The 20623-nt window shown below is 40.4% G+C and overlaps 1 protein-coding gene across 2 annotated transcripts in view; it reads left to right on the plus strand.

The window, feature by feature from the left end:
* The window catches only part of LOC143026996 (sec1 family domain-containing protein 2-like), a 29998-nt gene extending 16547 nt beyond the window's left edge, over positions 1–13451 (plus strand). For both annotated transcript variants that reach the window (XM_076187814.1, XM_076187813.1), the window contains exons 7-13: positions 1078–1207; positions 3697–3840; positions 4132–4257; positions 5847–6039; positions 8354–8456; positions 8693–8848; positions 9867–13451. In XM_076187814.1, coding sequence (XP_076043929.1) covers positions 1078–1207; positions 3697–3840; positions 4132–4257; positions 5847–6039; positions 8354–8456; positions 8693–8848; positions 9867–10086 — 1072 coding nt within the window. In that variant the 3' untranslated portion in view covers positions 10087–13451. The remainder of the gene's footprint in view (positions 1–1077; positions 1208–3696; positions 3841–4131; positions 4258–5846; positions 6040–8353; positions 8457–8692; positions 8849–9866) is intronic.
* The last annotated feature ends 7172 nt before the right edge of the window (positions 13452–20623 follow it).

The following is a 20623-nucleotide window of genomic DNA, read 5'->3' on the forward strand; positions in this document are numbered from 1 at the left end:
ATGGAGTTGGAGATGTGAGATGAACTTCAACATTAAAAAATGTAGCATAAAGGAATTTGGAAAAAGTAAAAACAGAGTATCGGGACAGTATAAAATTGGAAACAAAGAAGTCAAAAAAGTCGATTCAGAAAGGGACCTAGGAGTAATCTCAAGCAACTTGACACCTGATAAACATGTCAATGAATTATTCAGAGAGTCTTATAACTTACTGAGATCAATGAAAGTGGCCTTCGACTACATAGATGAGAAGATGGTAAAAAAATAGTCGTTACACTGATAAGACCTAAACTAGAATATGCTGCAACACTATGGGCACCTAGTACAAAGAAGAACATAAGAAAATTAGAAAGAATCCGAAGAGCAGCGACAAAAATGGCACCTACACTGTCAAATCTGACATACAAACAAAGATTGGAGAAATTACATCTGTCATCACTGGAACAGAGAAGAGAAGGAGGCAATTTGTTGACCATTTTCAGAATTATGAAAGGGATGGAAATTCTCAATAGAGACGACTTATTAAAGTGGGATAAAAGAGAAACAAGAGGACACAAAAAGAAACTAAAGAAAGACAGTTACAGAAGAGACCTGAAAAAAAAATAGCTTCCCACATAGAGCGATTGATATCTGGAACAAACTGAATGGAGAAACAGTGAATGCCAAAACTATACAAGATTTTAAGAATAAACTGGATGTGGAGTGATACGGAAACAGGTCACTACGAACATAGCTCACGTCTCGTAAAATACAACTAGGTGCAGGGATGACCCGTCATCCAGGAGGTGCTAAGGTAAGAGGGAGGGTGGAGGGGTGTGGAGTGTATTCAGGGATGGAATGGGTGGGAATGATTTTATGCCTTTTCCTTTTTGGCTACCTCCCTTGTAAGGGGGAAAAAGCCTTGGTATATGTATGTATGTATGTAAATACAACTAGGTACAACTAGGTAGATTTACATTTTCACAAGTTTGATAAATGTTTCACAAGCATGATGTTTATTGTTAAATGTGTACTGGTACAATACTTCTATTATTTCTCTATGACATACATGAAATGCTGATATTTTTTATTTACTGGCAGGTCAAGTGAGTGGACTTTGATTCCAGGCAATTTGGTTCATGCCGAAGAAGACAACGAAAGTACGAGAAGCATTCTGGAGTCCATGCTGGTTGCACCCAAGAAGGAAACACTCTCTCTAATCAACAAAAAGGTTTAGATTACCTAGCACATTTCATGTCCTTTTCATCAGTAGTGATTCCCCCTCCCCCTCTTTACAAGAGTAGGTTTTACTGTTTCCATATTTTGCAAAAACATTACTCATAGTGCCTTTGGATAAGGGAGGCTGGGCTCCATCTTCAGAAGAATAGTCTTCCACAGTTCCTTTTCAGTCCCACTAGAAACATTCCTGAGGATCTGCTGAGTCCCTTGACTCAACAGATGTTCCCCCAAGAAAGATATCCTTGGGAGCCCTTAACCACTTCACTACGGGCCAAAATCTCGCGGGCAGACGTACGATGTTTCGTCATAATACTCACATCATAAAAAATAGTCACCGCTTATATCGATCGTTCTCTCTTTCACCCGTGAATTTTGATAACCATAGAAAATGTGATGAAGACAGGTTAGAGAGTATGTCATTATGCAGGGGCAACTACAATAAATATAATCAAGACGCTGATATGGCAGCCTCGCGTATCCACTTGCTCCTCATGCCGCCTATGTAGGCGGCACCGTATGGAAGTGGTTAACAGGATATCAAAACCTGTGTGTGGATTCCTATAACTGGGTTGAACTCTGTGCACCATGCCAGTGTTTGCCTGGTAACTGGTACAATCTGTTTATCCCCAGTACCTTGTTTATTGGTGTATGCAGGTGTCCTTCCATTGGACTTGTATTACCAGTCTTTATTGTTGAGATGCTGGTATCAAGTTCAGCATCTTCCTGAGTCAGTTTCTTGTATGTCAGTTTCCCAAGATTCATGCTCACAACTATGCGTCTCACCCAGGTTTCCCTAAATCTTTTGATTTCAGAGTTGCATCTGCTGTGGTGACATTAGATGTACCTTCCATTTCTGTATGTTCCTATCATTTTCTTAGAGCTAGTTACTGGAAATTTCCTCATTGTTCCACTCTGCATCCCTGTTATTCCTAATAAAAACTTGTTACACACATTCTGACTTCATCTCTGTATTTACAGATGGTACAAAGCTTGATTGGCTACCTCCCTGGTAAGGGGGAAAATACCTTTGGTATATAGGTAAACAAAGTCAGATGCTTGATTCGGATATGGTGTTTTATTCTCTTGATTCTGTCAAATGTTGCTTCAGTTTTTACAACAGAGATATCTGCCATTATCTTAACTGTAAGGATTATTTTTACTCTTCCTGTTATATCTTTTACAGTTTTTAGTGATTCTTGTAGTGTTCTCTCTATTGTGGAACATTTTAGACCTTCCCTTCACCCTCTTGTCTTATCAGTTCTTGAGTGGCTCTATTTACTTCAGCATAGAGGCTAACATGATGGGTTTTGCTGGGTCTGAGGACATGCGGGAATTTCAGGGAATGAGAAGGCTGATAGGCTGGCCAAAGGGGCAGTAACATGGATTGCTCCTACCAGCCCCATTCCATTTCATGACGTGTACTCCACTATACAGGTGACAGGTCTTCCTAGTTGGTAGAGCAGGTGGGAGGCTTTGATAACCACCACTAAGATAGGGAAGATAACCCCTTTTGCTTTCCGTCTGTGAACATGTGTACATGTGCAGGGGCACTCGCTCAAAGACTGCACTGTCCTGTGTCTGGACAGGTTGCACACATCATACACATAAGTATCTCATAATCCAGGGAACATAACCATTCTGTGGTGACTGCTTAGTCACCCTTACAGTGTGACAGTTTCTAGTAGAGTGCCCCAGGCTGGTGGCCCTTCCCTACTGTTGTTGCAGTGAAGATGGGCCATTCTGCATCTCGTAGGTACTTGGAGAGAAGGTCCCTTCCTCATGACATAAAACACTCAGTTTAGTAGAGAATAATTATAGCCAAACTTTTGAATGATTTTTTTCATGTTTTGGATGTTTTTTTGATCATTTTTACCATACCAAAATTTAATCTTGATATAGATGTTGTGGTGTCAAAAAATAACAAACTTATCAGTCTAGCACTTACTAGAATGTACATATTCTTACCAGAAAGCCCTCATCCCCATATAAGGGGGTTGCCAGCCAAGGCATGCACCCACCCTTCATCCATCCCACACCTATCCAACACCCATCTGTTTTCCCTTTTATCTTAACTCCATATGTTAGAAGGTGATAGGAAAATGAAGTACGTCATTGATGGAGTTTAAAAAGTGCTTGTTTTCTGCACTCCTTTTATGTAATGGGGGGACAGAGAGGGGGGGTCGCCGATTTAATGAAGCGGCCTTGCTGTGGATGTGCTGTGTCTTGCGACACTGCTTCTGACCTAGGGCAGTGGACAAGGTGCAGGGATGACCCGTCATCCAGGAGGTGCTAAGATAAGAGGGAGGGTGGAGGGGTGTGGAGTGTATTCAGGGATGGAATGGGTGGGAATGATTTTATGCCTTTCCCTTTTTGGCTACCTCCCTTGTAAGGGGGAAAAAGCCTTGGTATATGTATGTATGGAACAATGAATTGATTATATTAATTTATTTTTACTATATATTGTGCTTTTTATATATCCAGATTATACAGGCAGCAAACAAAAAGTCTCTAGAGAGTAAAGGAGATACAGGAGCCTCAAAATTAACAGTGGAAAATTTGAAGAGTATCATTCAGCTCTTTTCATCAGATATGGAGGCCTTCAAAGAAAATGCTGCAATTTTGCAGGTTTGGTTTGACATTTGTTTACTCATTGGAATGAGATTAGGAATAGAATGCATGATTCTGGACAATTATTCTTGCCTATTCAGTAACATGATTATATGATGTACATATTATTATACTTAATAGACTTGATCATGAGTGCTTTGTCATTACTGGTCAGATGTTATTCACTAGAAATTAATAAATTGGAAGTTCGTTGTACTTTCCACATGAATATTTAACAATATAGGTTGAACTGTTATTGTGTAGGTTATATGTTGGTAATATTATTGATTTCTATACGTATCTTCACAGCAAGGACTAGGTGTAGTGGAGATGTTGACAGACAATAAACATGGCCACTTGGATCAACTTGTATCTGTAGAAAAGTTGCTCTTGCAGTCCATTGGAGAACCAGATGAAACACCACCATTTACTCAGGTTCTTATACATGTACAATTTGTTCATACTTATACATACATACATACATATACCAAAGCTTGTTCCCCCTTACAAGGGAGGTAGCCAAAAAGAAAAAGTCATAAAATCATTCCCACCCATTCTATCCCTAAATACACTCCACTCCCCTCCACCCTCCCTCTTATCTTAGCACCTCCTGAATGACAGGTCATCCCTGCACCTTGTCCACTGTTCATACTTATACCAAGGTCTTATTCCCCCTGACAAAGGAGGTAGCCAAAGTCAAAGGCATAAATCCACCAATTTCATCCCCATATACTCTATTTCTATTCCTCACCCCGCCTTCCCTCTTTTCTTGGCTCCTCCTGGATGACAGGTCATCCCTGTATCTCACCCATTGCCTTGGGTCAGTAGCAATGCAACAAGACACAGCACATGCACAACAAGGCCACTGCATTTAATCTGCAACCCCCCTATCTATCCCCTCATGCTAAAAAAGAGAAGACATGTAGTAGAAATCCCTTTGGGCTGCATCAAAATATCATTCACACATACTCCCTCACCCCCCCAGCCCCGACCCACTCCTTTCCATGCATCACAGCATCATCCATACACAACCATTCTCCACTCAGCCCTATCTTCTGTCTTCTCCCTTCCTTCCTCAACAGACATTACCCTCTTTCCAATACCCTTTTTAGAGTGGGGATGGGGCAGCATAACAGAGGGTCAGTCACAGTATAAAAAAGTATCATCATTTCTCTATGAATAGAGATTTCCTCTATCACAGACAAAATGATGTGTGACTCTGGTCTGTAGGGGCACCCCATAAAGACCCTAAAGTATCAGCAGCATACTACTGAGCAGCTTTTAACCCCATAATAACATGCAGCCAATACACCAGATGGGGTATTGGCTGCATGTACACACCCTAAGACTAAAGGTCTCCCTATAATGAAGTGGAGGAAAACCAGCTCTGGCCCTTAGGTCCTGTTGTAGAAGTGCCATAGTGCACAGCATTTTACTTATGTGGTTTGATGTGGGATAGGATAATCCTTCATCCATGAAGGTTGGGATTGGAGGGTGTTAGATTGTTATTATATCTCGAGTGTGCACCTGCTTTGACATGTCACCACTTTCCCACTTTATAAAGGAGAGATGGTAATTACTCAATTTATGTACTAGTGTACACAACTCCATGGATCTTACAGTGTATGTGCTATTAAAATGTGGAGATGAATGGGTGTTTATTGACGTGGAGAGAATATGGCATTTAATGTAAATAGATAGACTGTATTTTGTTTTCACAAGGAAGATTGTGCTGTGTCTTGCGACATTGCTTCTGACCCAGAGCAGTGGACAGGATGCAGGGATGATCCGTCATCAAGGAGGTGCCAAGATAAGAGGGAGGGAGAAGGGTGGAGGGGAGTGGAATATACAGGAAATGAAATGGGTGGGAGTGTTTTCTATGCCTTTTGCTTTTTGGCTACCCCCCCGTGTAGGGGAAAAAAGCCTTTGGTATATGTATGTATGTATGTACAAGGAAGATATTGTTTATCATAAATTATTTCCATTAATGACTGTTGTAATAACATTCTTATATTAATTGACAGATTCTTCAACTACTTAGAACCAGAGAAAGCCGGAAAGTGTCTCTTGATGAAATCCTTTGTTTGATGTTGTACGTTGTCTCCCTTGGAGGTCCTCAGGTCTTCTCCAGCACTGATGAATATGCCTTGACCAACTTTCTTTCACAAGCCATTGTACAAGATAAGGAGAAGTTATCAGACACCATGATGGGAATTGGTAAGGATGATTAGGTATTCTTTTGCACATGAATGTTGGTTTAGGAGAGATAATAGTAATGATAATATATAGATACATATACCAAAAGGACCTTTCTCCCTCATAAAGGGGGTTATTGTGTTAAAATATCTAATCACCCTTCATCCATCCCATACCCATCCAAAAACCTATTTGTTGTTCCTTCCATCTGCTCAAGTCAGAAGTAATGGAACAAGACATAACACCTCCACAGCAGGGAATGGAATGGGTGGGAGTGGTTTTTATCCCTTTGTTTTATGGCTACCTCCCTTTTAAGTGGGAAAGATTCTTTGGTATATGTATGTGTGAAGGGATTTCTTCCCATCTTCTCTTATTCTGTATGAGGGGATGGAGTAGGGAGGTTGCCAATTAAATGAAGCAGCTTTGCTGTGGATGTGCTGTGTCTTGCTACATTGCTTCTGACCCAGGGCATTGGGCAAGATGCAGGGATGACCATCCAGGAGGTGCCAAGATAAGAGGGAGGGAGGAGGGTGAATGGGAGTGGAGTATATGGGGATGGAGTGGGTGGGAGTGGAATTTATGCCTTTGTTTTTTGGCTACCTCCCATGTAAGGGGGGAAAAGCGATTGGTTATGTATGTATGTATGTATGTATGTATGTAGATATATTTACAGTAATATAAATTACAAGTAACAGTGGCATACATTCCAGATGACTTAACACAACACTAGGATAAATAGGACTAATTACATCATGAAGTGCAGATATACCTGGTAATGACATCATTCTGAAATTTAATGTCATCTCTTGATTACAAAAATGTTCATTATTGGAACACTCAAAATTCTTTAATTACACAGACAAGCAAAACCACAGTTAATATAATTGACAATACAGGTGTGTGATGATTCATGAACTACACATATCTATAATAGGGGCGGCCTCATTGATTGGGAAATATCAGAGTGGTGGGATGTAGTAAGGGAACTTGATGAGTCTGGGAGGGCCACTGACCCCTCCCTTCTTTTGGTATTTATTTCATTGAGGCCTCAGATTGGGTGGCCCTGCTGGGGGCAAAAAAAAAAACCCGCCCCCAAGCCAGGTGAAGGTAGGTTAGACTGTTTTTGGGGGGCACCTTCATGGCTCTTTCCCCATTTAGGATGAGCAAAGCAGATCCAAACCACTAGCCCTGCAATTCCTACCACATAGGTGGTTATTATGTTGCTTCTAGAGATGAACCTGTCCCCACTAACAAGTACTATCACCAGGAAACTAGTGTGGTAGAATGAAGTTGTTGTATACATACATACATATACCAAAGGCTTTTTCCCCCTTACACAGGAGGTAGCCAAAAAGAAAAAGGCATAGAAATCACTCCCACCCATTTCATTTCCCATATATTCCACTCCCCTCCACCCTCCTCCCTCCCTCCTATCGTGGCACCTCCTGGATGACAGGTCATCCCTGCATCCTGTCCACTGCCCTGGGTCACAAGCAATGTCGCAAGACACAGCACATCTACAGCAAGGCTGCTTCATCCCCTCTTGCAGGAAAGGAGAAGACGGGGAGAAATCCCTTCGGGCTGCATCAAAATTTTTCTCATACATACTTCCTCACCCCCATCCCCCACCCACTCCCCCTCATGCATCACAGCCTCATCTATACACAACCCTTCTCCATTCACCCCTATCTTCTGTCCTCTCCCATCCTTCCTCTACAGACAGTCCTCTCTTTTGTAAACCCCCTTTCACCCCATCCATCCATCTCATCCTAGGATGCCCCCTCGTATTCACTCCTTCCACCTCCGCCTTCCACACTTCTTTTGCTAATCTTTCTTCACTCATTCTTTCCATGTATCCAAACCATCCTAATACTCTTTCATCAACCCAATCTCCCAGCTCCCTTTCCACCCCTGTTCTCCTCCTCACCTCCTCATTTCTCACTCTATCTAGCCTAGTAACCCCTATCATACTTCTCAGACATTTCATCTCAAACACATTCAAACTTCTTCTCTCTTCCTCTCTCATGTTCCATGTTTCTGCCCCATACATTGCTGTTGGCACAGTCATTCCTTCATATAACCTCCTCTTAGCATCCATTCCCAGATGTCGATTTCTCATAGTAAGAGAAAAATTGATAGACAGCCTGGTCCTGGTCTACCTTGGAGGGCACTGCAAGGTGGTGAGGCAGGAATGGGTGAAGATATCTTAATTCTATGCCTAGCCACTATGATTTGTTAGTTGTGGTGTATAAGTCATGATATTTTACTTGCAACTTTGTTTTTCCAAGTGCATAATGATGATGTTAGTCATAAAGTATGATATGCTTTATTGCAGTTGGTGTTGATGTTGATGAAGTTTCAGCACTAAAGGCATCCCAGCGCATTGCTGGTCAACTTCATGCTATAGCCTCTGCACGTGTGCACCTTAAGAAGTACAGGTAAATTATAATCAATATTTTGCATAATGCTGACATACTGTAATTAGCCTTGTAATTGATTACATTAAACAGAACATCTTTAAGTCACATCACAAGTCGTAAGTTCATTTTTGTTCAATTAAGAAGTAGAAAAACCTTTTCCAATCCACAGGACAGTAGCCTCTCAGGAAAGTAATATAGATATTTTTGTGTGCTACGGAAGTGCTGTGAATTCAGTTATTATGATTTATTTGCAGATCCCTTTATGCTTCTGGTGATTCTCTTCAGCCATCTACATATCATGGATTTTTGAATCAGCTTGTATATGACTGTTTCACTGCACCTCAGCCAGAGTTGCTGGATCTTGAGTATAAATCAGGTGGTTTCAGGGATCTCATTAAAACTGGCTTTAGGTGAGTATTGGCATTTCCCATGAAAAGTAAATTGCATTTAGTGTTTCATCTTTATTTTCTCCTTTCCCCCCCCCCTTTTTTTTTTTTTTGTTATTCTTTGAGCCCACCTGACTCCTGCTAGGATATTCACAAAATGTAAACAAATATTCTTCACCCTATAACTCCTAAAGGACTGCATTTGACATCTTGTAAGACATACACTTATGAGATGCACCTCAATTTTGGCAGGCCTTAAGAATAAGAATAAGGAAAGCAGGTGCTGCTCCAAATATCTAACATTTGAAGTCCTACCACACGACATTGTTTTCACTTATAAACTCTTTGTTTTGTTAGGTAGTTAGCAATTTTCCACAAAAGCAAGTTTCTCATGAACTTCATAATTTGTTGAATATATATATAAGGAACATACATATGCCAAGGGCTTTTTATCCCTTACAAGGGAGGTAGCCAAAGTCAAAGGCATAAATCCACTCTCACCCATTTCATCTCCACATACTCTACTCCCATTCACCATCCCTCCCTCCCTCTTTTCTTGGCTCCTCCTGGATGATGGGTCATCCCTGTATCTTGCCCACTGCCCTGGGTCTGAAGCAGTGTCGCAAGACACAGCACAGCAGATCCACAGTAAGGCCACTTCATTAAATCAGTTACCCCCCCCCCCTCTGTCCTCTCATGCAGAAATGGAGAAGATAGGGAGAAATCCCTTTAGGCTGCATCAAAATATTTTCAACATGTACTCCCTCACCCCTATCCCCCACCCACTCCCCCTCATGCATCACAGCATCATCCATTCACCCCTATCTTGTCTTCTCCTGTCCTTCTTCAGCAGACATTCCCCTCATTCCCAATGCCCCTTTTACCCCATCCATAAATAAATAAATGAATGAAAAAAGAAATTGTCTTGATGCATTGCCTTTGACGGCAGAGATGTATGTTGAATGGGTTTTATGTACTTGAGCCTTTGGCATGCATGTGTGTATATATACTAACTTCAACTTTTATTTTTATTTCCTCACAGCCTTTTTGTTAATGTCAGCAAGCCTGTGCCCAGAGATGCCCCAGTAATGATGGTATTTGTGGTAGGAGGAATCACTCCAAAGGAACTCCAAGCTGTAAGAGAGACTGTTAAAGCTGTGAATCCGGCATGCCAAGTTGTGGTAGCATCTACTCACCTGACCTATCCTAAGGACACATTAAGTCACATCCTGCAGCCTCACCCATATCTTGTTGTTGATTGAACATGGTACATATAAACTCATAATTTTTACATTGTGTATTTTTAATTTCCATTGTTCATGGAAAAGTTTGGAAAGTGGTCAGTGGATGAAGAAGTATTTAATATTTTATCAGCAATACCCAGCAGTTCTGTGCAAGACAGTATTGCACTGAAAAGGTGTAGTCACAGAGGTGGTAATGGAGAGATGGTGGATAGCAGAATAGAAGGATAATATAAATTAAAAATGATCAGCATTTTTTTTTTATTTTTTTTTTTGAGTGGAGATTAGTTACCAATATTAAAAGAAAACTGTATGATTCCAGTCTGCATGAATATTACTCAAGCCCCAAGAAGAATATTGTACATAAATCTTATCAAGTCAGTACACCATTTGGGGAGTAGGTGAAGGACAATAGTTGGCAACAATTCCTAGACCCACCTAGAATTTTTTTGGGGAAGAAATACTAGAACATCACCTGCATTATATTAGTACGAGAGAGTTTCTGCATTTCTGGCTAATAGAAGTAGTAAGAACATAATTGTTGGTTGTCAATTCTCCTTATGTGCAGAGGTGGAGATAGAAAGACATCTAAGGCCCAATACAGAAACTGTCAGCCACTCATGGTAGCATTTCCAGATGGAGGTTCTGGTGTTGATGTGTTTTGAGGACATTATTCTTTCTGATGTCCCTCTCGCAGAGCCACCTCTTCCAGGCAGCCATCTTTGGTTCTATGGAGAAGTTATGATAATACTGTAATTGTTATCTTTGTTTCAACAGACAACTTGTAGCCCCACAGTAGCCACAAAGTCCTTTAACCTTCCCATAGATCTCTGGGAAGAAACTTTGAACTATTGTTTGTGTTAAATTAGTGTGTGTGAAGGGACCAATTATGGGTACCTGCTTATGGAGGCCTGCAAGTTGGATGTCAAAGAGAATTATCTTGTTGCCCATCTTCAAAACCTGTCAATAACCTGAACTCCACCCAGAGGTCCAGCATGAAGAGGTTGACATTTGTTCTCCAGACTGAATCCAAGAACTATCATTATCAACTTAAACTGTATTTCTTCCACCTTTTCAAAGAAGGAGAGCTGGCATTTAGTGACTGCTCCCTTCCTACGAAAATAAGCAGGTGACACAGAAACTGTCCCATGCTTATACAATACAGAGAGCACTTCAAAGTTTCTTTCCAGAGGGATCTGTGGGCGGGCATGAGGACCATTGCCAAACAATGTAGGGTTGCAAGTTTTCAGTGAGTTTGGGGCTGTGGGTTTCTGGTCATTGAAACTCAAGGTAATAATTATAATGATAGTGTGGATCTCTCTGTGTCACCAGCTGGTAGGAAAAAAAAAGGATATAGTTGCTCATCAGCATCCTTATGTAATAAAGTAGATGAAAGATAGCCATAGTTGATAGGGAGATTTTGTCCTCAGTTCAGAGACTGCTGTACCTCCAGATGTAGATGAAGGCATTAATGAGATTTGAAGATGAATAACAGAGATGATCTCTGACATTTGCTATGCAGGACCACCTCAAGCAGGTATTGTTGGTTCCAGGATGGAGGAGTGCTTAAAAAGTTATGAGGGAAGGAAGATATGATGTAGAATAATACTGTAAATAGTGAAGAGTATAATGGAAATAAATGTTGGAATGAGGTGTGACAGGAAGGGGCTCAGAGGAGAACTAAGGTGGAGTCAGGAGGAAGAGGAGTGCAGTTACCAGATGTCATCTCTCTTTATGTGGGAAAGTGAGGTGAGCAGGAAAATAGTTACATACATACATATACCAAGGCTTTTTCCCCCTTTCAAGGGAGGTAGGAAAATAGTTAAAATTGATAAAGAACTTGGTCTCAGTCCAGAAACTATGTGCCAGTCCCTCAGAGCTACACCTTCAGGTGGAGATGAAGAAGAAGGTGTTATGGATTTTGAAGATAGATGGGGTGGGGTCTCTTGTTGATCATGCAGAATCACCACTGGCAAGTACCATTACTGATTTTGACAGAGGGGTGGAAAAAGTTGGGTTGATGTGCAAGGTATGTTTTCCCATGGCATGGAGGGTAATAATTATTGTTGCCTGGAGCTTCATTTAGTAGATAACCAACAGGCTCTTCCACAGATCTCCTTGGGAAGAAACTGTTTGCATCATATTGGTGTGGGATTGTACCTATGTCACTGCTGAAAGTAACAGAAGGGGACCAGTCACTGGTTGTCAGCTTTCCAAGTGTGAAAGGGGTAATAAATATAGTTGATGTTGATAGAAATTTTGTGTCCAGTCTGAAGACTCATCAGCCCCTAAATGCATAGAAGAAGGAAAAATCCAAATGTAGATCAGGAAGGATAATTTTAAAGAGGCAGGAAAAATGGCTCCATCCTCTTTTTGCCTTGGAATAAGGAGCCAATTCATTGGAAGGATATGTAGGCAGCTTTCTGAATTTCCCTTCTACCATAACCATTGATTTAGACAGTGAAGACAGTGACCGAGGAAGAAAAGTATTCTTATAATGATAATAATATTAACTGTCATCTCAAGTTTCATTACATGGAAAACCTGCAATCCCACAGTGACTTTGAGTTGTTGTTTTTTTTCCACCTGCTATGAATCCTGTTTCTAGGACTTGCAACCCTCCCCATCCTATCTCCATCTCAAGAAGAGGGAGGCAGTATCTTGAAACAAGATTCAAAAGTAGGTTAAAAGGAAATAAACTGATTCCTCACCACCACTGTGGGAGGGAAGCAGTCACCAATTGTCAGCTCTCTATGTGTGAAAAGTTTAAGAGATACATTTGAAGCTAATAGAGATCTCAGCCCAGTTTGGAGACAGTACCTTAGGGCTGCACCTTTTGATGGAGTTGAAGGGATAGATGGGATTTGAAAATGGGCAGAAGCTGTACTTTCCGTCATGCAGAACCACCTCTCCGTCATTGGTAGTATTGTTAAAATGGGATGATGATAAATAATCTGTTTTCTGTGTTGTATTAGTGTGGGTGGGAGGGAGGGGCATGGAGTGTATTTAGGGATGGAATGGGTGTGTATGTGTGTATTAGTGTGGGTCATTTTCTGTGTCATGGGCTTTAGTAGTTGGAAGAAAGGTTTTGCCAGTTGTCAGTTCTCCAGTTGTGAAAAGGTGAAGGAAATGTAGTTAAAGATAACAGATATCTTGGGCCTGGTCCACTAAAGTGTAATCCCCTCAGATGTAGGTTAGGGTTTTGACAGGCTTTGAAGATTGGACCACCATTACAGGTACCTATCCTTTGTCCCTTTTTGATAGGAATTCTGGGGGAAAAAAAGTTTAATTAATTTCCTTTATAATCATCCTTTGTTACTCTGTATATATTATACATTTGTGTACAAATATTGTAAGCCAAAGGAAAGTAAATTTGAAAAAGGTTTGATTTGGTTGTGTGCTTTATACACCCTATATATGGTTTCTCGAATAAGGAACACCTGTTTTTATACAATGAAAAACTACCTCACAAAATTGCTTTGTTTAACCAGCTTGCATATACTGCATTGACAAAGTTATGTAACAGATGTGAAATCAAGGTTCACAATACCCATTCATCACATTGTCATTGGTGATTTTTATCAGTGTGGTAATCTGAAATTGGCGCTAAATCACCATGCTGGCGAAGAAACTTGTCTTGTCATCAATGGTGCCTGGTAAATTTGGCTGATTCACTGCTAATACCCATGGGCTGTAGTAGATTCTTGTGCATGTGCAGGAATCGGTGGAAAGTAACTCTAAAAATGGCATTTGCATGCATTGCACAGCCCCACAGTTCCAGTTTCAAAGTCCTCTAGCATGAAGATTGTGAAATTTGTGGCTAAGACGTTAAGCAATATATTAGCCACAGTGGCTACTCAAGGTCTGCTGTGGCTAAGATACTTTTCCATCTATTAGCCACAATGGCTAAAAGGATTTTAGGGCTAGTGCTAACTCTGTGAAATACATTTTTTCTTTCTATTTACACCAAGGAAGCTCGCTGGCTGAGCGGGATAGGGCGTCATTACTTGCACCGAAGGTTGAGGTGAGGGCGGTTCGAATCCTGCCACTTGCGAAGTTGAACCAAGGGCATGGTTCATTAAATTCCATACTACAAAGCCCTCTGTGATGGGCACCGTCCTAGCCTCCTGATAGGGGAGGAGTGTGTGACGTTAAACCATATCATCATCACCATTTAGACCAAGTAAAACTTAATTTTTCCTTGTCTCTATCTTTTGCATGAGGTGATGGGGAATGCTGAGCAGTGGGCAGGAAACAGGGATGCTCTTCATCCATAAGGAGCTAAGATAAGAGTGAAACAAGGGTGATAGACGGGAGTGGAATGTTCATCCATGAGAAGCTTAGATGAGAGTGAAACAAGGGTGGTGGAGTGGGTGCGTGCCCTTGACCTGGCTCCCTCCCTTATAAGGGGTAAGAAGCCCTTAATGTATAGACATATAGAAAATTTAATTATACATTCATACATATACCAAGTGTTTTCCCCCTTACCAGTGAGGTAGCCAGTCACTCCACTCTGACCTATTCCATCCCCACATACTCCACTCCTATTTACCACCCTTCCTTCCCTCTTTTCTTGGCTCATCCTGGATGATGGGTCATCCCTGCATCTCACCCACTGCCCTGGGTAAGAAGCAATGCAGCAAGACACAGCACATCCACAGCAAGGTTGCTTCATTTAATTGGCGACCCCTCCTTCTCCATCCCCTCATGCAGAAAAAGAAAAGACGAGGAGAAATCCATTCAGGCTGCGTCAAATTATCTGTTCCCATCCCTCACCCACTCCTTTCCATGCATCACAGTATCAGCCATACATAACCGTTCTCCACTCCTATCTTTTGTCTTCTCCCTCAATAGACATACCCCTCTTTCACAATGCCCCTTTCACCCCACCCATCCATCTCATCCTTGGTTGCCCCCTTGTGTTCACTTCATCCACTTTTGTTTTCCACTTTCCACACTTCTTTTACTAAACTTTCTTCTATCATTCTTTTCATGTGTCCAAACCATCCTAATACTCTTTCATCAACCCTATCTCTCAACTCCTTTTCCATCCCCACTCTCCTCTTCACCTCGTTTCTCACTCTATCCAGCCTAGTAACCCCTATCATACTTCTCAGACATTTCATCTCAAACAAAGATCATGTGCCACCAACTTGATTTGTTTTTACTTGAGGCTAATAGACATAATGCAAGAAGGGGATGGATGGGCTGACTGTGCTTTCCTAGATTTACAAAAGGCATTTTACAAAGGATTACAAAGGCGGAGCATGCTGACAGGAGACCTTTTGATCCATATCTAGGTCGGATGCAAAAAAAAAAAAGAAAAAAAAATCATATTAATAATAAAATAATAAATAAAAACTATAATAATGTAAATAACAAATAAAATACATAAATAAATACATATGTATAGTTAAAATAATAAACAAACAGGTACATAGTAAATAATAAATTGACATATAACTAATAATAATTGAAAATCAGACAGACAAACAATAACAAAACAAAAACAAATAATATAAGACAAATTATAATCATTACAGCATCTTACTTAGGTATTTATCTAAATGATTCTTAAAGCTTCGAACTGAACTACATTGCACTACCTGTGCAGGAAGTTTATTCCATTCATTAACTACACGATTGGCAAAGTTGTTTCTACCTACTTCCAAATTGAATCTATTTCTGGACAGTTTGAGACCATTGTTTCTTGTCTGATTCTCATTCAATGTGAAAATTTGGTCACTTTTGATATTGTCAATTCCCTTTAAAATCTTAAAGACCTGTATCAAGTCACCTCTGAGTCTACGCTTTTTTAGGGAAAACAGGTTCATGTGTTTTAGTCAATTTTCGTATGATTTATTTTTGACATTTGGAATCAGTTTTGTGGCTCGCCTTTGTACTTTTTCCAGTCTGTCAATGTCTTTATTGAGATTCGGTGACCATACGGAAACAGCATATTCCAAATGTGGACGAACTAACGATTTATATAGCTTGTTAATGAGTGATGCACTTTTGAAATCAAAAGATCGTGCAATCAATCCCAGAATCTTATTTGCTTTCTCAGAGGCTGAAATACATTGCTTGGATGATTTGAGGTCGTTACTGATAATTATGCCGAGATCTTTTTCATTATCCACTTTTGTTAATGAATTTCCAAATAACTTGTAATCGTACTTACTGTTATTTTTACCTATGTGCATTACCTTGCATTTACTTGTGTTAAATTTCATTAGCCACTTTTCAGACCATTGCTGTAATTTATCTAAATCTTCTTGAATATCTAATTGGTTTGAGTGATCATTTGTCACTCCGCACAGTTTTGTATCATCAGCAAATTTGGAAACAGTAGATTTTAGTCCATGGTCTATATCATTTATATATACTATGAATAGAAGTGGCCCAAGAACGGAACCCTGAGGAACTCCACTTGCAACACTTTTCCATCCAGAAGTTTTTCCTTTTAAAACAACTCTCTGTTTTCGACCATTCAACCAATTACTAGTCCAACCTAATAGGCTACCACTTATTCCATGCAAAGCTAGTTTAGTAAGTAGTCTTTCGTGTGGGACGGTATCAAAAACTTTTGCAAAGTCTAGATATATTAAATCTATATTGTTTCTTTTGTCATAATTCGAGATAACTGTGTTGTAGAATTCGAGTAAGTTAGTCACGCAAGAACGTTTCCGTCTGAAACCATGCTGGCTATCATTTATCAAACGGTTACTTTCTAAATGATGTTTGATAGCATCTCTGATGATAGTTTCCATTATTTTTCCTACGATTGAAGTCAAACTTATAGGCCTATAATTATTTGGTTTCTTTTTGTCACCTTTTTTGAATATGGGAGTAACGTTAGCTAGCTTCCATTCTCTTGGGACATCTCCGGATATGATGGATTTCTTGAAAATAATTTCTACGTTAGCTAGCTTCCATTCTCTTGGGACATCTCCGGATATGATGGATTTCTTGAAAATAATTTCTAATGGAACAACAATCTCATTTTTCATTTCCTTTAAGATTCTTGGATGCCAACCGTCAGGCCCTGGTGTTTTATTAACTTTGAGTTTGTCTATACACCTTTTCATTTTTTCTTTTGTTATATTTACCGTAGTAAGTTTACCCCAGACTTTTCACAGGTTTCAGTTTGAAATTCACTTTGAAGTGTTTCGTTTACGAATACCGAGCTAAAATAATTGTTTAAGATATTACACATTCCTTCATTTGAATATTCAAGTTGACCGTCAGCAGATAATAGTGGACCAATGTGATTCCTAACAACCTTTTTATCTCTTAATTTTATAAAGTACCATACAAAAAGCTACTAAGAAAACTTGAAATAATAGGTGTACAAGGAGAGTTATTGAAGTGGATGGAAGATTTCTTGAACGGGAGAAAAATGAGAGTGGTACTTAGAGACAAAAACTCAACCTGGGTAGAAATGATAAGTGGAGTCCCACAAGGGTCTGTATTAGCTCCAATAATGTTTGCCATGTATATAAATGACATGGATGAAGGTGTATAATTTTATATGAACTTCTTTGCAGATGACACAAAACTACTAAAGAAAGTAAGTGCAGAAAAAGACTGAATCACTACAGTAAGACCTGGACAAAATCTGGGAATGGAGCCAAAAGTGGAAAGTGAACTTCAACATCAAGAAATGTGGTATAATGGAGTTTGAAAAAGTAAAAATGTATCAGGCAAATATAAAATTGGTACAAAGGAAGTAAAATAAAGTTAGCTCGGAAAAGGACCTAGGAGTAATTATTAACAAACACTAAGATCAATAAAGGTACCCTTTAACTATGTGGATGAGATAATGGTAGAGAAAATATTAGTCACACTGATAAGACCAAGATTGGAGCATGCTGTGACACTATGGAGACCCAGCACAAAAAAGAATGTAAAGAAATTAGAAAGAATCCAAAGAGGATGACAAAGATGGCACCAACACTTTCAAAATTGACATAGGAACAGTGATTGTCCAAACTGGAACTACCAACCCTGGAACAAAGAAGAGAAAGAGGAGATCTACTGGCCATTTACAGAATCATGAAAGGCATGGAAGCCCTTGACAGAGAAGATTTATTAAAGTAGGATAAAAGAAAAAAGAAGACATGAAAAGAAACTCAAAATGGATGGTTATAGAAGAGATCTGGTTGTGATATTAAACCATATCATCATCAAGATGGGAGGAGGAGGGGAGTGGAATATATGGGAAATGAAATGGGTGGGAGTGATTTCTGTGCCTTTTTCTTTTTGGCTACCCCCTGTGTAAGGGGGAAAAAGCCTTTGGTATATGTATGTATGTATGTATCATCATGAAAAAGAATAGTTTCCCACATAGAGTGGTGGATGTCTGGAACAAATTGGATGAGGCAACAGTAAATGCAAAAACCATACAAGAATTTAAGAACAAATTAATGCTGAAAGATACAAGATGGGTCACTACAAGCATAGCTCCCTTCCTATATAATACAACCAGGTAAATACATCTAAAGTCTTTCTTCCTCTCTTGTGTTCCATGTTTCTGTCCCATACAGTGCTGAAGGCACAATCAATTCATACAATCACCTCTTAGCATTCATCCCCAAATGTCAATTTCTCATTACCCTTTTTAATCCATCAAGACATTTACTCACTTCTCTCAATCTACATTCTACCTCCACCTCCACTCCCTTTCCCACCACATTCGCCCCCAAGTATCTAAAGCTATCCACTTCCTCCAGTCTCTCTCCTTTAATACTCATTTTCAATTTACTGCCATCCTCTTTCCTTGTACATCTCATCACCTTATTTTTACTCACATTTATCTTCAACTTTCTTCTTTCGCACACCTTCCCAAACTCTGTCACTGACTTCCTCAATCCCTCCTCTGATCCTGCTACAAATGCAGTGTCGTCAGCAAACAACAACTGGCTTATCTCCCACTTTTCTCCATTTTCTTTAAACATCTTCAATCCCCTACCCACTACCCTTGCATTTACCTCTCACACCACCCCATCCATGTATAAATTGAATAGCCAAGGTGACATAACACATCCCCAACGAAGTCCCACCTTTACCTCGAATCACTCACTCTCTCCATTTCTAATCCTAACACAAGCTCTACTACTTTCATAAAAGCTCTTGACTGCCCTTAATCTTGTCTACCCTGTCATAAGCCTTTTTCAAATCCATAAAGGCACAAAAAACATCCTTACCTTTTCCTATAGCTTTCTCACATATCTGTCTTACCACAAAAATCTGATCTATGCAACCCCTACCTGTCTTAAACCCACACTGTTCCTCACCAATTACTCCTTCTGTTCCTCTCCTAATCCTCTCAATCAAGATCCTCCCATAAGCTTTCTGAACTACACTCTACAAACTAATCCTTTTGAAACTACTATACTCACATTTGTCCCCTTTTCCCTTGTACATACATACATATACCAAGGCTTTTTCCCCCTTACAAGGGAGGTAGCTAAAAAGGAAAAGGCATAAAATCATTCCCACCCATTCCATCCCTGAATACACTCCACATCCCTCCCATCTTAGCACCTCCCGGATGACGGGTCATCCCTGCACCTTGTCCACTGCCCTGGGTCAGAAGCAGTGTCGCAAGACACAGCACATCCACAGCAAGGCCGCTTCATTAAATTGGCGACCCCCCCTCTCCGTCCCCCCATTGCATAAAAGGAGAAGACGGGGAGAAATCTCTTCGGGCTGCGTCAAATTTTGCTCACACATACTACCTCACCCCCCATCCACCCGCCCATTCCACCTCATGCATCACATCATCATCCATATACAATCATTCTCCATTCACCCCTGTCTTCTGTCCTCTCCCGTCCTTCCTCAACAGACATTCCCCTCTTCCCCAAAGCCCCCTTCACCCCATCCATCCACCTCATCCTAGGACGTCCCCTCATGTTCACTCCCTCCACATCTGCCTTCCATACCTCTTTTACTAGTCTTTCTTCACTCATTCTTTCCATGTGTCCAAACCATCCTAATACTCTTTCATCAACCCTATCTCCCAACTCCCTTTCCACCCCTGTTCTCCTCCTCACCTCCTCATTTCTCACTCTATCTAGCCTAGTAACCCCATCATACTTCTCAGACACCTCATCTCAAACACATTCAAACTCCTTCTCTCTTCCTCTCTTATGTTCCATGTTTCCGCCCCATACAGTGCTGTTAGCACAATCACTCCTTCATACAGTCTCCTCTTAGCATCCATTCCCAAATGTCTATTCCTCATTACACTCTTTAATCCACCAAGGCATTTACTCGCTTCTCTCAATCTACATTCTACCTCCACCTTCACTCCACCTTTTCCTGCCACACTTGCACCCAAGTATCTAAAACTATCCACTTCCTCCAGTCGCTCTCCCTTAATGCTCACTTCCAGTCTACTGCCACTTTCACCCCTTGTACATATCATCACCTTACTTTTACCCACATTTATCTTTAGCTTTCTTCTATCACATACTCTCCCAAACTCTGTCACCAACTTCCTCAATCCCTCCTCCGATCCTGCCACAACCGCAGTGTCGTCCGCAAACAACAG

Source organism: Oratosquilla oratoria, chromosome 7 (assembly GCF_046742065.1).
Source record: "Oratosquilla oratoria isolate Oo_2021 chromosome 7, ASM4674206v1, whole genome shotgun sequence".
NCBI classification, from domain to species: domain Eukaryota; kingdom Metazoa; phylum Arthropoda; class Malacostraca; order Stomatopoda; family Squillidae; genus Oratosquilla; species Oratosquilla oratoria.